Genomic DNA, 24,175 nt, shown 5'->3' on the forward strand with positions numbered 1-24,175 from the left:
CATGTTCTAATCTAGTGTAAAAAAGCAAACAAACTGAAAAAAGAACAGAAAAAAATAAACAAAAATCGCAATAAATCGTAATATCGAATCGCAATAATCGTAGAATCGCAATACTTAAGAATCGCAATATAAATCGAATCGGCACCCAAGAATCGTGATAGAATCGAATCGGGAGATAAGTGAATCGCCACAGCCCTAAACTCTATAGTGAATCTGGAATTCGCTACCTCAAACTATAAGAAACTGTCTGTCATTCCCATCTTTCAAACACAACGTAAAAAAATGGATTTTAAATAGCCAAATCTGCGACCATGTGTAAATTGTACTGTAGTGCTCTTGTTTTGCTTGCTCTGTTATGCTTCTTGTTTTTGTTTTGTCTTGTCTTATTAACCTAGTTTAGTTCACTTTGGTTTACTTTAGTTTCTGATCCGTTTTGGTTTTGTTATTGCTCATGTTGTTTTTTGTATTGTTCTGTTTAGTTCTGTCCTGGTGCTGCCTCTGTCGTTTTTCTGTCTCTCTGTGGGGACTACGGATGTAATTTAGCATTCTTGCTAACTCCGGCTTATTTACGTTGCCTTGTGTAATGTTCATGAATATGCACTGTCCCGTCCAAATAAACAAATAAAGTAAAGTAATCAAATTAACAGTTGAGAATTTGGACACTATAAAAAAATGCTGATCACACTATAGTTCACTATTTCTGTCATAGAGAACGGTTTCGAACAGGCCTTTTTCACAGCGGCCATTTTGTGTCAAAAAGGCAGGGTAAACAAGCAAAACATTAATGAGGGTTTCCAATCAGAAGTTGGAAACCCTCATTAATATTTTACTTGCACCTGTGTTTACCCTGCCCTTCTGACACAGCATTCACTCCTGTGTGTGTGTGTGTGTGTGTGTGTGTGTGTGTGTGTGTGTGTGTGTGTGTGTGTGTGTGTGTGTGTGTGTGTGTGTGTGTGTGTCTGTGTCTGTGTCTGTGTCTGTGTCTGTGTCTGTGTGCGTGTCCTCTGCAGTGGGCCTGCTGGGGCTGCTCAAGTGGAGGACTCGACCTGAACTGCTCAAAGAAAACCTGGAGAAACTCAAACTCATCGATGGAGAGGAGGTGGTCAAGGTCGGTGTGTGTGCGTGTGCGCGCGCGCCCCCGTGTGTGTGTGGATACACAGGTGTGTGTGTGTGTTGATGATGTGCATTCTCACCTTTGGTGTGTGTGTGTGTGTGTGTGTGTGTGTGTGTGTGTAGTTTCTGCAGGACACCCTGGACGCCCTGTTCAACATCATGATGGAGCACTCTCAGACTGATGACTACGACATTCTCGTCTTCGACGCCCTGGTGAGTGTGTGTGTGTGTGTGTGTGTGTGTGTGTGTGTGTGTGTGTGTGTGTGTGTGTGTGTGTGCGTCTGTTTACCCAGCAAACGCTTGTGTGTCTGACTCCATGTGTTTGTACCTTGTCAATGGATGCATCTGCTGAGCTGCCTTCTTCTTGTTAGTCTGCCTCTGCATGTGGTTAGTTTGACATCTCTCTGTGTGCCTGCCTGCCCATCTCCTTCCAAATAAACACGTACAGCTGTCCATCACTTCATCTACCCTCCTTATCTTCAGCCTTGTAGGTGTCTACTGCTATGTTAACATGTAACATGCACACCCTGTTTCTCTCCCTCTCTCTCTCTCTCTCCACCCCTCTCTCTCTCTCTCTCTCTCTCTCTCTCTCAGATCTACATCATAGGTCTGATAGCTGACAGAAAGTTCCAGCACTTCAACACAGTGTTGGAGGCCTACATCAAGCAGCACTTCAGTGCCACGCTGGCCTACAAGTAGGTCACTTCCTCTCTGACAGCTCCCTGACGTTCCCCCTACCTGATTGACTAAACAATAAAGTGATCTCTGAGTTACCAGCATGACACATGAATTCTCTGTTTGCACCATCAGATCCTGTCCTATAAACCACAACTCTAGTTCCATATAGACAATTAGCATGGGGGAGACCAAATCAGAGACATTTAAATGAACTCATGATCCGCGGTCAAACAGCTTTGCTCAGCTCTCTTCAAATTGTTTAAAGTTTGACCTATATTTACCGCTGACCTTCCTCCCTTCTACCTCGCGGTGAGAGAAGAGAAGGTGGCTTATCATGTGGAGGCAGCTTAAGAACATCAAGAGAAAGTTAAAGGTTGCAGACAAGTAACATAGAACATTGTCTAAAGTATAACTTTATCAGTCACATAAAAGAGTGATCAAAGTAACTTTGTGCTCCAAAGGGCGACAGTCCAGTAGTAAATCAGCATGCTGACGCATGAGCCAAGTCTATTTAAATCTTAAAGCAAAGACAGTGCCCTTGTGTTGGATCCAAGAGCCAAGATCCTTCATCAGTTTAAACTCACTGAGAGAACGGCCCTTTTTGTTTCTAAATTAGGGCTGTCAAAGTTAACACGATAATAACGACTTAACACAAATTCCCTTTAACGCCACCATTTTCTTTGACGCGCGATCAACGCACACGCCTAGGGGTGTTGAGCGGCACTAATGTTAATGGATTGGCGAGCGCGGCGCGGATGCAGCGCCGGGCATGGCTCGGAGCTCCTGCTCGCGCCTTGTGATGCGGTGCGTCGGCATCTGGTCTTTCACAGGAGAAAACCATAGAAACACAGACAACATGGTCATATCTCATATCACCAGAGAAGCACAGGTATAAATGATCAACTGACCAGGGTCTTCACGGTTGTTGATGATTCCATCTGCACAGTGCTGCGTGCACTCATGCAAGATTTGCAAGATAGATTATGATCTATCTGGTTTTGAATTATCACTTGCCTTTCTATACAGTATGCCCATCCAGTGTTGTTTGTTGGGCTTGAGTCTTATGATTTCAGCATATTTTTTGAGCATTGTGTGTGTGTGTGTGTGTGTGTGTGTGTGTGTGTGTTTTTTTTTTCTGTGTCTGTGTGTGTGTGTGTGTGTGTGTGTGTGTGTGTGTGTGTGGTTCTGTGTGTGTGTGGTTCTGTGTGTGTGTGTGTGTGTGTGTGTGTGTGTGTGTGTGTGTGTGTGTGTCTGTGTCTGTGTGTGTGTGTGTCTGTGTGTGTCTGTGTGTGTGTGTGTCTGTGTGTGAGCGTGCATGTGCTCTTGTCTGAACAGGATTACAGTGTGCTACTTTACAGTACTCCAGGCTAGCCAGAGTTTTAACCCTGTCCCACTGTGGAATAGCAGCTAAGCACTCAAACTCCCTCCTTCCTCCATCTATTCATCTGTCCCTCCCTCCCTGTGTTGGTGTTGACCCTCTTGAAGAGGCCTGTCAGCCTAGAGGCTGTAATGTAAAACTCCCTAACTCCCCGACACTACAGTACATTTTAACTCCATCTCTTACACTTCAAAAAAATAATAACTAAATCCTCCCGTGCCCGCCTTTCAGTCAAAACAAAACCAGGGAAGGCTGAATGGTAATAATGTTGGTATATATTTTCAGGGCTACCCTCATGGCAGCCAGGCCAGATTAGACTTCATTTCATAACCCAAGCTTGTTTTAATTTTTTATGCCTCCACCCGCGATAGCCAAGCCGGAGGCATTATGGTTTTGGGTTGTCTGTACGTCCGTCCGTCCGTCCGTCCGATGTTCGTTAACGCGATATCTCAGGAACGCCTTGACGGAATTTCGTTAAATTTGGTTCAAACTTCAAAGTCTGGACAGACACGGATGTCGACTGCTCACTTGTTGGCGGAGGAATATATCCGCGGTCGTTCTAGTTTATTATTATTATTATTATTATTATTATGATTATTTATTTAAGAGGATTGGGTAGTTTTAAGCCAGTTAGCGTGGTCAGCCCCTTTGGCTATTTCATGGAAACGGCCACAGGCACAAATCCAAAAGGCTTAGCCCTCTCTTGGCCTCTGTTTGATGTTTGATATGCTGGTATTGCATGATGCCATTGAGATAATCCAGAGGGAGAGAGAGAGCAGGGCACAGATGAACGCTGCGGGTCATCAACTTTGGCTGAACTCTGACACCCACAGCTGCTTTAGCAGACTGCAGTCCACATCACACCACAGCTGCTTTAGCACACTGCAGTCCACATCAGAGCACATCTAAACATGCCTACAGGGCACGCGTGTGTCAGATAATCACTTTTAACATTTAACATGTGAGGAGCACGTGTGTGTGTCAGATAATAACTTTTAACATTTAACATGTGAGGGTCACGCGTAGGGCTGGGTTCCAAAAATCGATTCTCCGATTTTTAATCGATTTTTATTTTAATCCTCGATTATCGATTCATATGTCCAGAGATCGATTTTTTTTATTAATTTTTTTAATAAACAGGCTAAAATATTATCCTGTGTGTTGTAGTTGAAACATACTTTCAAGTTGACGTCTATTTATGTTTGTAGTTGAAACAAAAACATAAATACTGTAGGCTACATGAATGGAAATGTTTGATCATTAATATCTACTTTTAGAAATTATATAGGCTGAAATCAAATCACTGTGCATAATTGTGAAAGTGTCTTTATTGACAGATGAAAAGGCTGTTATTTACCGTTTGTCACCACCTGGTGAGTAAATATTTGTGTAACTAAAACCATTAAAATTGACAACAGGTCTGCAACTTTTTTTCCCCATGTATCTACTTGGCTGGTTGGGAACCCCTGTGTTACATAACTGGACAGTCATGTAATTCAGGGTACAGCTCAAAAAACACGTTTTGGTATCACTAACCAAATCAATATTGAAATTGATCGAATCGGAATCAAATCGAATCGAATCGAAATTAATCGATTCGCAACCTTGTGAATCGGAAACGAATCGATTCTTGAAATTTGAACCAATACCCAGCTCTAGTCACGCGTGTGCCAGATAATCACTTTCAATATTTAAGGTGAGAGAGAATAGAAGTGTCTGTGAGCGGTGTGAAAGTTTCAGCTGTTGAGGTGTGAAATACTATTTTTGTCATCTTTCCACCGCCACCTCGCCGCGCCATCCTCCCCCCCCCCCTTCTCCCCTCTCTACCAGTCGCCCTCTCTCCCTCTCCCCTCGCTCTCTCTGGTTCACTCGCCCTCTCCCCTCGCTCTCCCTGGTTCACTCGCCCTCTCCCCTCGCTCTCTCTGGTTCACTCGCCCTCTCCCCTCGCTCTCTCTGGTTCACTCGCCCTCTCCCCTCGCTCTCTCTGGTTCACTCGCCCTCTCCCCTCGCTCTCTCTGGTTCACTCGCCCTCTCCCCTCGCTCTCCCTGGTTCACTCGCCCTCTCCCCTCGCTCTCACTGGTTCACTCACCCTCATTCTGTTTAACCCGCTCTTTCTGCTCTGTGGAAGTGACAAATGGAGTTGGTGATTAACTTTCCAACCCAAGGAGCATCAGAAACCGAGTGGGGCATGTGTGACTTGTTGATTGATTTTTTTTTCTTTCTTTCTTTCTTTCTTTCTTTCTTTCTTTCTTTCTTTCTTTCTTTCTTTCTTTCTTTCTTTCTTTCTTTCTTTCTTTCTTTCTTTCTTTCTCTCTCTCTGTCTGTATTCCCCTCCTCCCTCCCTATCTCTCTCTCTCCACAGGAAGCTGATGTCGGTGTTGAAGACGTATCTGGATCGGTCCAGCAGGGGGGAAGCGTGTGAGCCCATCCTACGCACCCTGAAAGCCCTCGAGTACATCTTCAAGTTCATCGTCCGCTCACGCATGCTCTACTCCCAGTGAGTGTGTGTGTGTGTGTGTGTGTGTGTGTGTGTGTGTGTGCGTGCGTGCGTGCGTGCACATGCTTGTGTGTGAGCTTTCGTGCACTGATTGTCAACTTTTTCACTGATTTCTGGTAGACGGTTTTATTTATTTAAAACTAAACCAAAAGATGTACATGTGGCAACAAATTGTTGAATTGTGAGTACATCATTACATGGGGGGGCTAAAAAGATAAAAGGACAAGGACAACATGCATATAATTTCAATACATTAGGTATTTAAAAGTCTAATCATATGGGGGATAGCGCTCTTTCTATAGCGCTCAGTTCTGCAGTTGGGGGAAATTTCCAATTTCTGTCAGATACAAACAGACACGCGAGCACTGATAGCTCAGTTAGGGTGATCGTGATGGTTCCACAGTGAACCATCGTGATGGACGATGGCATCATCATTGACGGGTGGGGGGAATAATTCATTATTTATTAAGTCGCTACGGTGCTGTAATGCCATTTGGCTACGCTGCTGCAATGTGTTCACATCATTAACAACAGGACAGCTGAGCTCTAACATGAGACCAGCGGGCTTGGATAGGCTACTATTAGCCTCTGGGCTACAGCACAGAGCCAGGCAACTGAAGTGGCTGTCACTACCAGCAATTTGAACGGCACAAAACAAACAACGTTACAGATCCTCACCAACAACAACGTGTGTGTGTGTTGAATTGAACTAGCTGGCAGAAAACGGACTGAATTACTGGCTGATATAACGTTAGATTTGCGTGGGCTTTTGAACCTAATGTAATGAGAGAGAGTTCAGGAGAAATGGCTAGAGAAACGCAGCTGCTGTATCTGGAGCGACTCCAATTTTCACTTTGGAAACAGGTGAGTTGAATCCACAGTTGAAGACTTGTACTCACTTTGGGTTGAAAACAGGAAAGAATGTGAAGTTTCTTCTTTGTCTTAAAAAGTTTTCTCAACAACTAACCGACTTCTCACGCGCGGGGCACGCCCCGGCGACATTAAACAAGTGCACCCAGTTCAGAGAAGCAGTAGAGCAGAGGGGGAGGGGAGGCTTCTCTGAACTGAACTGGGTGCGCTTGTTTAATGCCGCCCGCGTGTCCCCCGCGCATCACGGTAAGTGGACTTGACCTTTTTTATGATTAAAACGGCACAATTTTAATTCGAACAGATAATTATTTACGATGATCCGATGTAGAAGGCTCAGAGGTCGATGGGGGGTCGGCCCATCACGATGGTCGATGCCATCGTCCATCGTGCCAACCCTTTAAGCTCAGTGAGGCTGAATTGCCGGGGTAATTGTCTTTGACCGCTCTGGAGAAAAGGCTGCTGAGTGCAACACTAACGCCTCTGATAAGCATTGATGATGAAGTGCAGTGTTGAAATGAGAGCTAATGACAGGGCATGCTGCTGAACAGGCAGCCGTCTATACAGCACACAGACATACAGTTACACCACGTTACAGCACACAGACACCAAGTTACACCAAGTTACAGCACACAGACACCAAGTTACACCAAGTTATAGCACACAGACATACAGTCCATACAGCACACAGACATACAGTTACACCACGTTACAGCACACAGACACCAAGTTACACCAAGTTACAGCACACAGACATACAGTCCATACAGCACACAGACACCAAGTTACACCAAGTTACAGCACACAGACATACAGTCCATACAGCACACAGACACCAAGTTACACCAAGTTACAGCAGCACACACTTATCACACCGCCGTACGCTATCTATATTTATATATTCATTTATAACTGCAGAACATAATTGGACGCTGACAGATCAGATACACAGACCACGCTTGTCTTGAGTACCTGCGTGTGCGTGTGTGTGTGTGTGTGTGTGTGTGTGCGCGCGCACGCACGCGCGTGTGTGTGTGTGTGTGTGTGTGTGTGTGTGTTTGTGTGTGCGTGTGTGTGTGTGTGAGAGGGGAGGGCTGTACAGGTTGCTAGTGTGTGCAGTCGGATGTGCATGCATCACAAGGTGTTTGTGCATGACAGTCTGCGCTGTAGGATAGGTGTGTGCATGACAGTCTGCGCTGTAGGATAGGTGTGTGTGACAGTCTGCGCTGTAGGATAGGTGTGTGCATGACAGTCTGCGCTGTAGGATAGGTGTGTGTGACAGTCTGCGCTGTAGGATAGGTGTGTGCATGACAGTCTGCGCTGTAGGATACGTGTGTGTGACAGTCTGCGCTGTAGGATAGGTGTGTGCATGACAGTCTGCGCTGTAGGATAGGTGTGTGTGACAGTCTGCGCTGTAGGATAGGTGTGTGTGACAGTCTGCGCTGTAGGATAGGTGTGTGTGACAGTCTGCGCTGTAGGATAGGTGTGTGCATGACAGTCTGCGCTGTAGGATAGGTGTGTGTGACAGTCTGCGCTGTAGGATAGGTGTGTGTGACAGTCTGCGCTGTAGGATAGGTGTGTGTGACAGTCTGCGCTGTAGGATAGGTGTGTGCATGACAGTCTGCGCTGTAGGATAGGTGTGTGCATGACAGTCTGCGCTGTAGGATAGGTGTGTGTGACAGTCTGCGCTGTAGGATAGGTGTGTGCATGACAGTCTGCGCTGTAGGATAGGTGTGTGCATGCGAGGTGCCACAGCTATGGGCGTGTCCGTGAAGCGTGGAGGATTGGTGGTCAGGTGCTTTATAGTGTGTGGTGTGGGGGGCGGGGGGGGGGGGGGGGGGGGGCGTGGTAGAAGTCGATCTGTTTGTTTCATTTTCTAGAGGGCATTATGGGCCATGTTTGTTTTTAAATGTGCGTGTTTATTTATTGATGTGGCGGGTTTGTTTGTTTATATATATATATATATTCATGGTGTGTTGCCACATACAGTAAGTGTGGATGCAGTATAGTGCAACACGCAGGGCTGGCCCTGCACATCTGGGGGCGCGAAGCAGGATAAGTCTGGGTTTATATAAATTTATATTACAATTATTTAAGCAGAGATATGAGAGAGATGGGCTCTTTGGATTCACAAGAGTCTCAGCTTTCTTGACAATTGCCAATTTCTACAATTCCATGACTGTGTGTCGCACCACAGTGTGCAGAAATATGGAAAGAAAGAAAAGGGCTAGAATAACATCTCTTCACTGCATGCTGTCTTTCTGACCCTGGAGCGCTTAAAGTTCAAACCTATGTCGCTGATTATGTCACACATGGCTCTAAAGACTCCTGTGGTTCTGGAACTTTTGAATTGGAAAACTTTTACCTTTACCATATATTATTATTATTACTCTGTAAAACACTTTGAACTGCCCCCCATCAGTGCAGGAAATGTGCTATAGAAAATCTGCCTTGCCTACTGTGGTGAAAATAAGTGTCAGACAGTGCTAACTAACTACAGTCATATTCAAGCCATAAGCCATGTGGAGCACTGAGCACACAACAGGGGTTTCCATTTAAAGCCACTTACATCCAGCCTCCATGCCTGTTTGCTAAATTGGGCAACAGGAACAAAATGAGTGCACTTTATATAAGAGGGGGACATGATTGACATTTGTAAGGAAGCGTTGCAACTTGATAGCTGTCAGGTCTAAAGGTGCACCCTGGATGGATAATGATTTAAAGTGCTTAACGACACAAAGAGACCAAGCTAAAAAAGATGTCCATGACATCAGGTTCAGTTAGTGAGAGAAAAGAATACTGTAGACTGCGCGGAATCAAGTAACAAATTGAACGGGGTGAAAAAGAGAGAATTCTATCAGCAAAGAATAAAAAAAAAGTCTAATATGACAGTAAATAGCTATAGATACAGTCGGTCACATTACTTCCGGTATACCGTGTGTGTGTGTGTGTGTGTGTGTGTGTGTGTGTGTGTGGCGGGGGGGGGGGGGGGGGGGGGGTCGTGGGGGAAATGAGAGGATTCCCCCCATGCTGACCCAATGACACATTGACTGAATGTATGGAATGTGTTGAATGATATTGTGGGTAGAAGAGCTTTTTTACTCATTACCCTGTTGTTCTCTTTGATCAAACTGGATTTTGTTCTGATATTCATCCATACAGGACTAGAACAGCCACTGCTGGACTACTTTCATTACCGTCCCCTAGAACTAAATGCAATGAAAAAGACTGTATTAGAGCCTTTTCCTTATGGAACACACTTCCTCTGGATCTTCGAAACATTCCTGGGAAGATAGAATTTAAGAGACGAGTAAAATCACTTTTTAGTCTGAAGCTTTTCTACCATTACTATTCGGTTATCTAAACTCCTACCATGGAGCAAGCTAGCATAACATTGGTGGTACCTACCTATTCTTCTACAAGTTTCCACCGCTAATACCAGTCCAGAAGCTCTGCTCTAGCTTAAAAATTTAGTGTGTGAGAGAGCTTGTCAAAACCAGACCTCTGCAATCTTCTTCCCACAGGGGCCCCCTGGTGGCTGCGGGGCCCTAAGCAGCTGCTTAGTTTGCTTATAGGGAGGGCTGGCTCTGGCAACACACATGCGCGCACGCACACACACACACACACACACACACACACACACACACACACACACACACACACACACACACACACACACACACACACACACATGCTTTGAAGGCGCAGATTAAATTTGTCCTCCATTTTTGACCCATCCTGGCTCGTCCTCCATGGTCAGGCCAGGAGTGGTGGGCAGCTGCAGTGAAGTGCCCGGGCACCAGCTGCTTCCAACTGTCACTGTTCTTGCATCTTTTTAGTGGCCGAGGTTCTTTCTATGGAGGAAACCCCAGGTGAGCAGTAGCACGCAGAGAACATGCAAACTCCACACAGAAAGGCCCTTTTCACGAGATAGATAGCCCACCTGGCCACTAGGTGGCATGGGGAGACATAACCCCAGTGCCAACAGTGACCCAGGCAGGTCACCTTTTGCCTTAGTGTGTAGTAGTCAAACACAAATAGATCAGTCATTGTCAGAAATGATGGAGAAATGTGTTTTCACAGAGTTTTAGACATTGTCATTTTAACGTACAGTTTGAATTAGTGTGCAGTCAAGGTTGTCCTGAACACAAATCTATCAGTCATTGTCAGGATTGTTTTTGGCCTTGCGCCTTTGGGGGGTGGCTAAAACCTCTTTGAGCGTGCCAAAAATGCAGGACAACTCTGCATGTGTGAGTGTGTGTGTGTGTGTGTATCACATTATCGCTCCAGTGCCCCTGGATTGACTGTGCTCCAGTCACCAGCCTCCCCTGGGTATCGCTCAACCGATAAATCTTCACTCCCCCCCCCTCTCTCTCTTTCCTTTCCTTTCCTTTCATCCTCTCCTATTCCCCCAACTGCTGCTGCAGACAAACTTAAAGTTACTGTGCATCTAAACTACCTGCTGCAGACAAACTTAAAGTTACTGTGCATCTAAACTACCTGCCACAGACAAACTTAAAGTTACTGTGCATCTAAACTACCTGCTGCAGACAAACTTAAAGTTACTGTGCATCTAAACTACCTGCTGCAGACAAACTTAAAGTTACTGTGCATCTAAACTACCTGCTGCAGACAAACTTAAAGTTACTGTGCATCTAAACTACCTGCCACAGACAAACTTAAAGTTACTGTGCATCTAAACTACCTGCCTCAGACAAACTTAAAGTTACTGTGCATCTAAACTACCTGTCACAGACAAACTTAAAGTTACTGTGCATCTAAACTACCTGCCTCAGACAAACTTAAAGTTACTGTGCATCTAAACTACCTGCCTCAGACAAACTTAAAGTTACTGTGCATCTAAACTACCTGCCTCAGACAAACTTAAAGTTACTGTGCATCTAAACTACCTGCCTCAGACAAACTTAAAGTTACTGTGCATCTAAACTACCTGCCTCAGACAAACTTAAAGTTACTGTGCATCTAAACTACCTGCCTCAGACAAACTTAAAGTTACTGTGCATCTAAACTACCTGCCACAGACAAACTTAAAGTCACTGTGCATCTAAACTACCTGCCACAGACAAACTTAAAGTTACTGTGCATCTAAACTACCTGCCACAGACAAACTTAAAGTTACTGTGCATCTAAACTACCTGCCACAGACAAACTTAAAGTTACTGTGCATCTAAACTACCTGCCTCAGACAAACTTAAAGTTACTGTGCATCTAAAGTTTGAAAATTATCCCCCTATAAGGACTCAGCAGGCCAAGAGGCGATCAGGTATTCATGGGAGTGCCTGGCGCTGTAGGTGCATCTGTACAGCTCCTCCGTCAAAGACTGGCGGCCATTAATAGTTAAATAGGCGGCATGGAAGATTTATTAGCTTGTCAAACTGGCTTTGTGTTCAATATCTATTAAAGAGTATATGATGTTTACTTCAAACAAATATGTTGGCTACAGCACTGTGCACCAGGTTTCATTCACCCTCTCTTTCTCCTTCACGCTCCATAACTTGTTCTTACTTCCCAGTAGTCTGATGTAGTTCATCAGTTGTTTCTGTTTCTTTTTTCCTTCCCCTGAGCGCCTGCTATGCTACATACCCCCCAACTTCCCATTCCCTGTCCTCTTTCCCTCCATCATCTTCAAAACTCCCTTCCTCTCTGAACTTGACTCCTCTTTTCATTTCTTTCATTCCTTCCGCCCTTTACTTTTACTTTTGAACTCTTTCAGGGTTGCATGTTAATGCAGTCCCCCCCCCCTCCCCTCCCTCTTCCCCCACTTGCAAGTGGGTCAAAAATCAGTGGCTCGCCGCATAGAGCGCGTGCCGTAAGGCTTACTGCTGGAATCCACAGAGAGTGGCTGCGCCGCGGTCCGGTTCTGATCAGCTTTTGTTCCCTCCTCTGCACGGCTTCAAACCCCACCGGGGACGTTTCAGGAGCAGAGCGTTTTGTCTGACCGAGTTTTTGGACTCGCAGAGGTGGTAGGATAAATATCCCACCATGAGTAACTACTAGTAGGGCTCGGGGAGGGGGTGTCGATACAGCATAGTATTGCGATATTTCGTGTGGTGATATATCGTATCGCACGAATGCCAGTATCACAATATGTTATTATATAAATTGTCAGGTGCGTGCAACATTTATGACAGGTGATAGGTTTTTTATTAAATGAACAGACTGGGTTGACAAAGTTTTCCTTTGGGGATATAATTTGCAGTGGAAAAAAGGTAATAAATCACAATATCGCAAAACTCAATATTGCAATACTGGCATATCACAATATCACAATACTGTCGTATCATGACTTAAGTATCACGATAATATTGTATCATGTGGCATCTGGTCATTCCAACCCCTAGTAACTAGGCTACCTAGTTAAATGGCTTCTTTGATTGTCTGTTTTAATTGTGTTTATGTGGCAGAGACACATTGAGCTGTGTCAGAGAGAGAGATATATGAAATGTGAGAGATTTATTTTTGCCCTTTGCTTCATAATGTCTCTGGATGTATTTATTCTCTATGGACGAAGGGGGAACAATGAATTCTTAGTAGGAATCAACATCATCCATCTCCCTTACTTCTGCCTGCCAGCCAGCCCGAGAGGTGGTGGTCAGGCCCAAGAGTGTTGAGGCAAGAGTCGACACTGGTGCTTTTTTGACAACAGCGCTGCCACCATTTTGGCCTGAAAAACACTTCCTTGTGCCAATGGAATAACATCAGAACATTCATCAGAATGACAGCCAATCAGAGTATTCGCCTTCAGGCCAAAATGGCGGTTTTGCTGTGCACTGATGTTGCAATGGAACGATGTATTAGCTGCCACTTCTTATCAATGTAACTTCTTTAGTCAGGCTTTAACACACACACACACGCACACACACACACACACACACACACACACACACACACACACACGCACACACACACACGCATGCACACACGGCTCAGATGGTGACCCTGGCCTGACCCCCAGAGAGAGAGAGAGATTACTTTCTTGTGCTGTAGCCTACAGACACATTTCAATCCAGTTATGGGCAACATGGATCAAAGATTTGCGGCTGTGTTTTTAGTTGTTATAAACATCCATCGTCATTATTTTGTATCTATATTTCACATACAGTGCCTGTTGGCAGGAGGAGAACACGCTTGCATTTCGTCTCCTTGTGATATACGATCACGAGCCTGCACAGGGTGTTTTATTTTGAAAATTGCCCGTATTCTCTATGCCTTTCCCGTATCTGACAATCCTGCCAGGTCGATCTGTCAAAAATAGACTGAAAGCGTATTTTTAGTGGAGCGCTGCTTCTGGATCTCACCGCGGTGCGTCTGCTGGAAACATAAGCATTGACTAGAGTGGCCGCGATCAGCTCCAACGGTCGCCTCACAGCCCGAATATGACACAGTCACACCTGGTGGAATCCAGTAAGTCCTTCCAGCAGCGACCGGGGTTGGAACCCGGCCGGCGGTCTGCTGATGATCTGCTCCATAACTGGCCAGGTCTGCCTCCTCTGAGGGCCACGCCCTCGGGTTCACCAACAACCTTGCAGCCACCTGCGAGTCTTGTCTCTCTCCAGCTCCTTGAAACGGCTGCTCATGTTTTTGGTGACTGCACCAAGGAGTTGGCTCTTCAATCCATCAACATGAAAGTTAATTTTAAAAAGTTTGTTTTAAAGGCAGGGGCAATGTGCAATTAAAACATGTCACACAGTGAACAGGATGGACTGAACCCTTTTATGAACAGCTAATTGAACTATATCAACAAATGTTCTTAGTTTCCCTTTTTCATTTGCTACCTGTCAAATCTATCCCTGCTCCTCTGGCTGAAGCTCTGGTGCTGCGCTGCATGGAGCTGTCCCTCCAGGGAGTCCTGAAGAAAGCCTTCTGAGCTCTCTCCAGCTGTTGAGGCCATGCTTGTGAGCATGAGCAGTGCAGTCTCAAAGGCCTGTAAGGCTTTGGGGAGTGTGACACTGTCTTCCTGAAGCTTCAGACTTCGACTGCAAAGACAAACAATGCCACGTCTACACTATACTAATAACTCAAAACAATACAGAGGGGAAAAGCATGGGGGGAAACTGACTAGCTCAAAACCTTCAGGATATCAGTACCACACAAACAGGAGGACGTCTGTAGTCCTTCGATATCTGAACACCCTGCTTCTCTCTCCTGATCATGTCTGCGCCACGGACAGATCTGGACAAAGCACACACATGCCATGTTCATGTCTTCCCCCCCAGATTGGTCGGCTTCTATTCTGACTGCATGGAAGCAGGCTGCTGGTATAGAGACACTGCATGAAATAGGCCACGCCCATCACGGGGGAAAGGCTCCGTTCATTTCCACACACTGTCATTTTCCTTGAATTAAACATAGCTAAAAGCTGTTGTGTGGTGGGCTGCGCAGACAACAAATGTAAAAAATCGCCAGTTAAAGTTTTTTTGTACTCCTGAGCAAAACAAGGAAGCCATTGAGAATTGGCGAGAAGAAAAATGTGGATCTAGCTGTCAAGGAAGTAAGTTGGAGTGTTCATCTTCCGTATATACGATCTTTTTCTGCAACACGCAACCATGCACGTGACATAGGAGAACGGCAGGATTGGAGGGGGGCTTTCTGTTTTCCCCCGTCTTGGGCGTGGTTTCTGAATGATGACGCGTTACGCAGTGTCTCTATAAGCTCTGCCGTTGACCGACTCTTTCAGTCGGCAAGCGGAAGAAAATCCCTTTCCGCTCCCTGCAAGCTCTGCCATTGGCTCCGACCCGCTCTGACCATTAAGTCGGAACGGAAAGAGATTTCCCTTCTGTTTCCTGCGTGTCGCTCTCACATGCCTCCGCTGCTGTGAAACAACAACATCAACAACGCTAGCTCGTTGCTACACGCAGAAAATGGCAAGACTTTGATGGGAGATTTGGATTGTGCAATAAAGCACGCCTGCTTGGTACTTTCAGTGGGTGGTTGTAAAGCAGAGCCTTTCCCCCCCGCTAGTCCAGAGTGAGAGAAACAGCAGCCAGACTCTCTCCTGCATGGGTACAGCGTGAATCGGAGAGAGTCTGGCATGAAGTGAGACTAGTCGTCTTCCAGATCTTAACGCTGGGGGACCCCACTTAGCACTTTGAGCTCTCTCCAGGCTTTGGGCCGATAGTGGTACTGGTACTGGAGGAGGAGTCGCCTGTATGAAGGACACATTAGTATAGGTAATACAACATTACTGGGTTAAACATGCTTTAATTTCAAATTAATGCAGTGACACATCATTCTCTTATCCCCATTTATGGCATCTATTGCTGCCAGTTCTAGTCCATGGGAAAAGCACTGGATGTTAATGAAGTGGCGGACATCTTCCTAGAGTAGAGTAGATACCCCCCACCTACGCCTCCCGTCCATCACCGAGGCTCTGAAGCCGACTCACTTGTGCTTCTGGGAGGCAAACTTTCTGAAATACTATTTGCAATTATGTCAAATGTTTTTTTTAACTACCATCAAACATCTATTTATGAAACATAACAAAATTTCACCAACAAATGTTCCTTCAAACTATGTTCGAAGCGTTTATCTTACCAGCATTAAGAGCTGCACAGCGTCCGACAGCAGTGGCATACCGCCAAGAACACATTCTTTGGCTCGCCATCTTTCAGCATCCTGATATATCAACTCCCTCAAGGTCAACTGAGGCTCACATTAGTCTCACAGTCTGTCAGGACACTGAGGAACCTGGCAGGCCTTAGGTCCTCCAAGAATGCTCCTCCAAGGTCCTCATATGACCATGGCAAACCTTAAGACAGACAAATGGATAGCTTTTATGAATCTTAATAGATACCCATGTATAAATGAATAAATAATACATAAATTAAACATCATTTGGCCACCTTTGTTTTTAAATCATAGCCATAGAACATTTATAGAATATTACAGAAGTTGACTAGGCCGAAACATAGGATCGCCAATCCCGTTCTTCTGTCGAAGAGCAATCACACTGGAGTATGCAGTAAAAATTTTTTTTTTTAAACATGATACTCTGTGGTAATCAGTTTTGCGATCACCTGACTTGCCTCAGCATTCATGTTGGGTATACGCCCCTGCAAGGCCCCAGAGGGAGGAGATGTCGGCAGCCCTCTTAACAGCCATCCAAGCTAGATGCTGTCGGCTCTTGTTTTTCGGAAACTTGATGTGCCTTTGAAAAACGACCCTGTTTTGTCTGCCTTGTTCTCAAACTTGCTGCAGAAGGTGGAATTGCATAGTTGGCATTTCGCCCACATCTTCTCACGCCAACCAACTAAACCCCTGTTTGCAGGATCATTCGCTCTCGCTTCAGCTCATAAATTGTGACTTTACCCACCTCCATTTTCTCCAGAGTGACAACTCTGATTTCTTTCCCTCACCACTTGGCGAGCCTTATTGTTGAACCATGTCTTGTCAGCTCTGCCTCTCTTTTTGTCCTCTGCAATGAGATTGGCTATGGATCAGTCCCGGATTGTCCATCCCTCCATCACACACAATATCCATTTCCAATAGCCTTCCTCCCTCTCTACTTTGCCTCCCACTCCCCTTTCCCATTTCATCTCTCTCTCTCTCTCTCTCTCTCTCTCTCTGTCTCTCTCTCTCTCTCCCTCTCTCTCTCTCTAGTCGGGTTTCCATCCACCTGTTTTTATGTGAAATTTCAATTTGCGCATAAGAAAACTGAGTGGAAACGCTGCCTAATTTTGCAAAAGCCTCCAAATATTGCAAAGAAGTTTTCACGCTTGAGGGAAGCGGAAAAGTCGGGTGTATCGATAAAAGAAAAATGCGAAACGTGCGGTGGAAACAGTTTAAGCGATATTCTGTTGTCTCTCCATTCAAAAACGGGCGGCTGTGGCTCAGGAGGTAGAGCAGGTCGTCCACTAATCGGAAGGTTGGTGGTTCGATCCCCGGCTCCTCCAGTCCGCATGTCGAAGTGTCCTTGGGCAAGACACTGAACCCCAAATTGCTCCCGATGGCGGTGCCAGCACCCTGCGTGGCAGCTAGCCGCCCTCGGTGTGTGAATGGGTGAATGTAGGCACATTGTAAAGCGCTTTGGATAAAAGCGCTATATAAATGCAGTCCATTTACCATTTACCAAAAACCACAGCAGTTTGCCTTGATCACTGCAAAACATGACATGCCGTGTAGCCTACACACAATAGGGCTACACACGGTTAATAATGGTAAATACGCAGCACAATACCCGCCGTGGTAAACAGAAGAAGACTGGGATATTAACTTTAAGGCGACTCACTTCTAGAATTGAATGAAATTGTATTCACTTACTATCTGCTCCGTGGATTATAACTTTATGCTTGCTGAGTGGCACCTTGTAATCCAGAAATGGCGTTATGGTACCTTTGTCTACTTGTAGATCATCAAGAAACTTTAAATGAATAACGTTAGATGTGTTTAATAGAGCTGTATATCGGGTCTAGCAGCTGATCAGCAGCTCAGACAGCCTCAAACACCAGGTGATTGACAGCTCTATAATTCGCATAATAGCAGTGGATGGAAACACGCATTATTTATCATTTTCTTTTGCCGACTTTCTGAAAATTTGATTAAAAGTTGCAATACATTTGGATGGAAACCCAGCTACTTTCTCTCTCTCTCTCTCTCTCTCTCTCTCCCTGTCTCTCTCACTCTATCTCTCCCTCTCTCCCTCTCTTGCTCTCTCTACCACTCCCCTTCTCCTCATTTCTCGATATTATGCCTTTTCTGTTTCTCTCTTTGTCTCCTCCCCATCTGTTTCCAGTAATTCCTGAACTAGCTGTCTGTGCGCGTGCGTGTGTGTGTGTGGGCGTGCATGCGTGCGTGCGTGTGTGTGTGTGCCCATATGAACCAATGTTATCACACCACCTCCGACCCTGACACATCTGGACATCTTCACGCACATACTGTACACGCGTGCATGCACACAGGGCTGGTGGATTAAGCAGGACAATGCGTCTATAATCTTAGCTGCCTTCTGCAAAGACCCCTCTGATAATACCTATGTGTTACCGCCTAATCCCTCCCCCCTACGCACTTACACACACATGCTGAATACCATGTGCCACATGCTAATCCTTCCCCAGCACTCATAACTTCTATTGTAATGAACATCTGCACAGCTTCACTGATCACAGAGAGAGAGAGAGAGAGAGAGAGAGAAAGAGAGAAAGAGAGAGAGAGGAGGCATGGAAGGACAGGGATGAAAGGATGTGTGTGTGTGTGTGTGTGTGTGTGTGTGTGTGTGTGTGTGTGTGTGTGTGTGTGTGTGTGTGATTACACAGTGATATGGATTATGTTTTTGTTTTTTAAGTGCAAGGATATCTGTTCTAATCATAGCAGTCAGCATATTCGAACATTGTTTGGTTATTACCTCATCAACATAATACTGCATTGAGACTGATTGAAATGTATAACAACAATAGACCTTATTCGCTAACCCTGGACGCACCATATTGTTGACATACCGTCCTGCGCGCACACAGCGCTGCAGCTGACAACTAGTAACAGCCTTATTGTCGTTTCTGTTCCATTACAAAATAGCGATGGTAATGACAGAAATAAAAACCCCACAGTTGTTGTTTGTATGCTGCCGTTAATGCCTGTAATAAATAAACAAAAGAACGAGGTGAACACACTTTGCTGTGAGGAGCTGTCAGAAAGTTTCACCTGTCTCTCCTCCTAACTATGCACACACCTCTCCTGTGCTGCTGACGTATCCCCAGTCTCGCTCCCTTCACGTCTGTGGACGGTAGAGATAGAAACAAACCACGGGGACTTTATTGCTGTCGTTACTACCATAGACATATATAAGGCTAGATGGCTTAAGGCGGAGTCACCAGCGTCGTTGAAGCGCCGCCATCTTGCTACGGCAGGCTTTCTGGTACGTTCTCTGGTAGCTGTTGGAGGGTGCACAGACAAAAATACTCATAACTTGCTGAAATCTTGACGGATTTACAAACGGTTTGGTTTATTACAAGCATATTCCGTTCCCGAGATATGGCAACAACAAAACAAAAAACACAAAAAACACTATATTTTTGATGGGCTCCAAATTACACCAAAATTATACCGAAGCATCTATGCCATGAGAGGGATTCAGGCACAAAGTTTCATGCAGTTTCATCCATTTCCCTAGGAGTTATGATCATCTGATGTGATAATACTAACCCAACAACAGATGCTCATAGCTCCTAGCAAAATGGATGAAACTGCATGAAACTAGGTGCGTGAATTCATCTCATGATGATGATGCTTCAGTTTAAGTTTGGTGTAATTTGGAGCCAAAAATAATAATAAAATGTTAGCGTTTTTTTAACCCATAGATATATATAAAGCTGTGGTGCCGTAGCAAGATGGCCACCATGCGACGACGTCGCTCTCCATTGACCGGCAGCGCGGGTAAGCCATCTAGCCTTATATATGTCTATGGTTACTACAGCCACGTGTAACGCAGGTCACCATCCGAGCACAATTGGAACGATACAGGTAACGCTAACGGCGGCCAGCTTCCTATAAACGCTGCTCCACATAGGCTGTCACTTGAGAGCTGCTGCACTATGTCGATCAATATGTCGGCGGTGATGTCAGTCGAATAAGGTCTATAGTAGGTTGGGAAAGAGTGAGGCAGGAGGGAATCAAATGGCTGGTTATGGCTGTATATGCAATCATCACTGCTCATGTATTTTGCAGTATACCACCACATCTCTTTAGAACATATTTCTGATATCTTACAGAAATACTTTCAGCTGCAAATTGGATAGTACCAAGTCAATACAAAACAATTTTCCTTTATGAAATAACTTTTTGCCCGAGACTCAAGCATCCTCACATAGTTCACGTACACAGAGGTGGAAATAAGGCTGTTAATGGATATTTACATCAAACTTGGGCTTCATCTCATCCTTGTTTTGACTCTTTGGTCTCAGGTTCTCTCTCCACCTCCCTCTCTCTTTGATTGTGCATCTCTCCTGATTTATTGTCTTTCATCTCCTCTATCCTTCTCTAATCATCTCACTTCATGCTTTCTCACACTCTCTCTCTCTCTTCTGTCCAGGCTGTACGAGGGGAAGGAGCATGGGGAGTTTGAGTTGTCACTGAGGAAGCTGTTTGAGTCCATCAACAGTCTGATGAGAACTGACTTCACCACCACGCTGCTGCTCAGGGTAATTGCTCTCAACTCACCTTGCTCCCGTCCTCCTCCACCATCTCCTTTGCATCGTCCTCTTCCACCTCCCCATCTCTCCTCTCATCCTCATGTGTTTTCAGGCCCATCTCTCCTCTCATCCTCATGTGTTTTCAGGCCCATCTCTCCTCTCATCCTCATGTGTTTTCAGGCCCATTTCTCCTCTCATCTTCATGGTTTTTCAGGCACATTTCTCCTCTCATCCTCATGTGTTTTCAGGCCCATCTCTCCTCTCATCCTCATGTGTTTTCAGGCCCATCCCTCCTCATCCTCATGTGTTTTCAGGCCCATCTCTCCTCTCATCCTCATGTGTTTTCAGGCCCATCCCTCCTCATCCTCATGTGTTTTCAGGCCCATCCCTCCTCATCCTCATGTGTTTTCAGGCCCATCCCTCCTCATCCTCATGTGTTTTCAGGCCCATCCCTCCTCATCCTCATGTGTTTTCAGGCCCATCTCTCCTCTCATCCTCATGTGTTTTCAGGCCCATCCCTCCTCATCCTCATGTGTTTTCAGGTCGCCGCTCTGAAGTACGTGCCAACAGTCCTGCATGATGTGGAGAAAGTGTTTGACGCCAAACTCCTCAGGTGAGCTTACACACATGCATGCATGTACACACACAAACACTCACACACACACACACACACACACACACACACACACACACTCTCTCTCTCTCTCTCTCTCTCTCTCTCTCTCTCTCTCTCTCTTCTCTCTCTCTCTCTCTCTGACCCCGCTCTGCTCCTCTGTCTGCCCCTGAGTGAATTGGCAATTTCTCACACCACCTTTTGATCCCACTGTGAAGCCGACAAACAGAGCCCATTCTTAAGCCACTTCCTCTCCTGCTCCAGCTTGATGCTTGGCCTCCTCCAGAGCCAAATGACTCGGAATGGCTTATTTAACCTCCGCTTGACCCAGGATCTAACATACAATCTAGCGTTTAGCTCAGCTAAAGATCAGGGCGTACGTCCCAGACCGGCCTGCGGGTTAGCAGCCTGGAAAAGACATGTCTCGGCTGCTTCACTTGTCCTCTAGCAATTTCACAGCCAACCAATGAGTCGTCGTCTTTTCCACGACCTTATTACTTTGGTGAAAGCTGATGTTAATTGACATTCTCTTGACTTGGCTGGTTCCATTTCAAACGCTCTCTCCCTCATGATTTCCCTCCTAACCTCTCTGCGACCCGTGTGTGTTTGTGTGCGATTGTGTGTGATTTATTTGTGTTTGGCGGATCAGCCGCATCTGCCAATTCAGTCTCTGGAGTGGCTAGGTGTCAACACAATGTCACAACACACACACACACACTCACACACACACACACACACACACTCACACACACACACACACACACACACACCCACACACACACACACACAGACGGACGCGCACATAGCCATAGCCATCCGAAATTGATCGGTTGCCTCAGGCACATTTTCCAAAAGCAAGCCACGTGAATTACAATTACTCTGCATGAGGTGGACGTCAAAGCGTTGTCTCTTCTCCAGTCCAATCAGTAGACCTTCAACTCACCTGTGGTGTGCTTCAGAGAGCGCCGTCAGCTCTGCGTGTATCTCGGTTGCTCTATGTGTCCTTTGGGGCTATAGGGCACAGGCTGACATTTTCATGTTTTAATAATTAGACTGTGCTGCTCAGATGATTCGCGCAGCTGATTAGTCTCCGGCAGCCACCGCCGTGTCTCAGTGCGTCCCGTCGTCAGCTTACACATGTCACAAAGTGCTACGAACCTTGTTGCTATTGTTCGTTTCGGGGAGCGGAGGTGGCGCGTTCGTTTCAGTCTTTTGCACGATTAGTGGAAGCGTTGCTGGAGTCTGCAGCACGGCTTAATGCGAGGAGGCAGAGACACAGAGACACAGAGTTGAGACAGAGACACAGAGACACAGAGTTGAGGCAGAGACACAGAGTTGAGACAGAGACACAGAAAACAGAGGCTTTGCCACGCTCTGAGAATTCAATCTTTCTAAGCGGCGTCAGGGCTTGCAACCAGCCCGTTTAATTTTTCCGATATTGAATTTGGGGCAGACGATGAGTCAAACCCGCATCTTCATTAAAATGTGTTTAGGCTCTGCGCTCTGGGCATGGCACGCTCTCCTCAGCTCTGCTCAGGCCTGTGCTGTGCTGTGCTGTGCTCGGATACAACCATCGCTTCTGGCACACATGACTAGCTGCTGTGCTCCATGTTCAGCAATAACCTTGCACTTTTGTACACCTTGATGATCCAGTAATATCTGGTTTAACTCTCTCTTTCATCTCATCTTTTCATCCAACATGGTAGAATGGAATTAGGTTCATAATTGAGCCTAGTGTTATTGGTAATATCCAATAAGCAATAATCTGTGGAAAATGATTTTTGATCTATTGTGCTGAATGCATTTTCATAAAATACGCCGCTGCTGATCTCACTGATTATTATTAATTACTCACACACAAACATACACACACACACACACACACACACACACACACACACACACACACACACACACACACACACACACACACATGCACACGTACACAAACAAACCCCTCATATTCCTGCCTCCAATATTCATCCCTTCCTCCCTGTTCTCTCTGTTTCATTTTGCTCTCTCTCTCTTTCTCTCTCCAGTCAGTTGCTGCATGACTTCTACACCTGTATCCCTCCTGATGTACTCCAGAAACAGAAGGTGGCCTCCATGACCCTGATCGTCAGCAGCCAACTCTTCCAGAGACAAGGTGCGTAAATGTCACCAGTTGGAGGCCTCGATACTGAGCAGCTGACCTATGGCAAGCTAGCTGCTACAGACGCTAGTGCTCAGAGCCACAGCAATCGACAATTATGCTTTGTGTGTGAAATCCTACAGAGCAATAGCTGCATCTCACTTAAGCGTCAAGATCACACTAGAAGTGCAGTGTGTAGTTCCAGTCTGCAGTGTGCAGGCTGGTCACAAAACTGTTCGCAGTATGCTTTATGACCAGCGAGGGCACTCTCTGCTCTAAGGGTGTTGTCTTTATATAGCTGTTCACAGTACTATGCTTGATGACCAGCGAGGGCGCTCTCTGCTCTAAGGGTGTTATCCTTACAGCTGTTCACAGTATGCTTTATGACCAGCGAGGGCGCTCTCTGGTCTAAGGGTGTTATCTTTATATAGCCCAGAGTGTGATGCTAATATTGCAAGGCTAATGGTTCCATTCCCACTGGGGCAATCCGTAATAAAAAAATATATTCACTCATTGTACAGTGAGGCAAAGCAAGTTCATTTCTAGAGCACATTTCATACAGATAAATTCAAAGTGTATTACATAAAATAGATACAAGAAAAGAGCATGCCGAAAATTAAGACATGCGCCTATTTCACATCCCACCCACCAATCAGCCATTTTGTGTCTAAAATGCAGGAAGTAACACAGGGTGCAAGCAAGACATTCATTCGAGTGCTGGGACTGGACCAGCTGCCCCTGCAGTGGAGGACA

The 24,175-nt window shown here is 45.7% G+C and overlaps 1 protein-coding gene across 1 annotated transcript in view; it reads left to right on the top strand.

Moving 5' to 3' along the window:
- The window catches only part of LOC310771927 (dedicator of cytokinesis protein 2-like), a gene marked incomplete at both ends in the record, with an annotated part of 25,707 nt that extends 2,270 nt beyond the window's left edge, over positions 1 to 23,437 (top strand). Inside the window, 7 exons of the mRNA XM_083664426.1 lie at positions 1,011 to 1,108; positions 1,237 to 1,326; positions 1,708 to 1,808; positions 5,533 to 5,667; positions 20,579 to 20,687; positions 21,221 to 21,291; positions 23,331 to 23,437. Of these exons, the coding sequence (XP_083520552.1) occupies positions 1,011 to 1,108; positions 1,237 to 1,326; positions 1,708 to 1,808; positions 5,533 to 5,667; positions 20,579 to 20,687; positions 21,221 to 21,291; positions 23,331 to 23,437 (711 nt within the window). The remainder of the gene's footprint in view (positions 1 to 1,010; positions 1,109 to 1,236; positions 1,327 to 1,707; positions 1,809 to 5,532; positions 5,668 to 20,578; positions 20,688 to 21,220; positions 21,292 to 23,330) is intronic.
- Between the last annotated feature and the right edge of the window lie 738 nt (positions 23,438 to 24,175).

Source organism: Poromitra crassiceps, assembly GCF_964638095.1.
Source record: "Poromitra crassiceps genome assembly, contig: HAP1_SCAFFOLD_1520, whole genome shotgun sequence".
In the NCBI taxonomy this organism is placed as follows: domain Eukaryota; kingdom Metazoa; phylum Chordata; class Actinopteri; order Beryciformes; family Melamphaidae; genus Poromitra; species Poromitra crassiceps.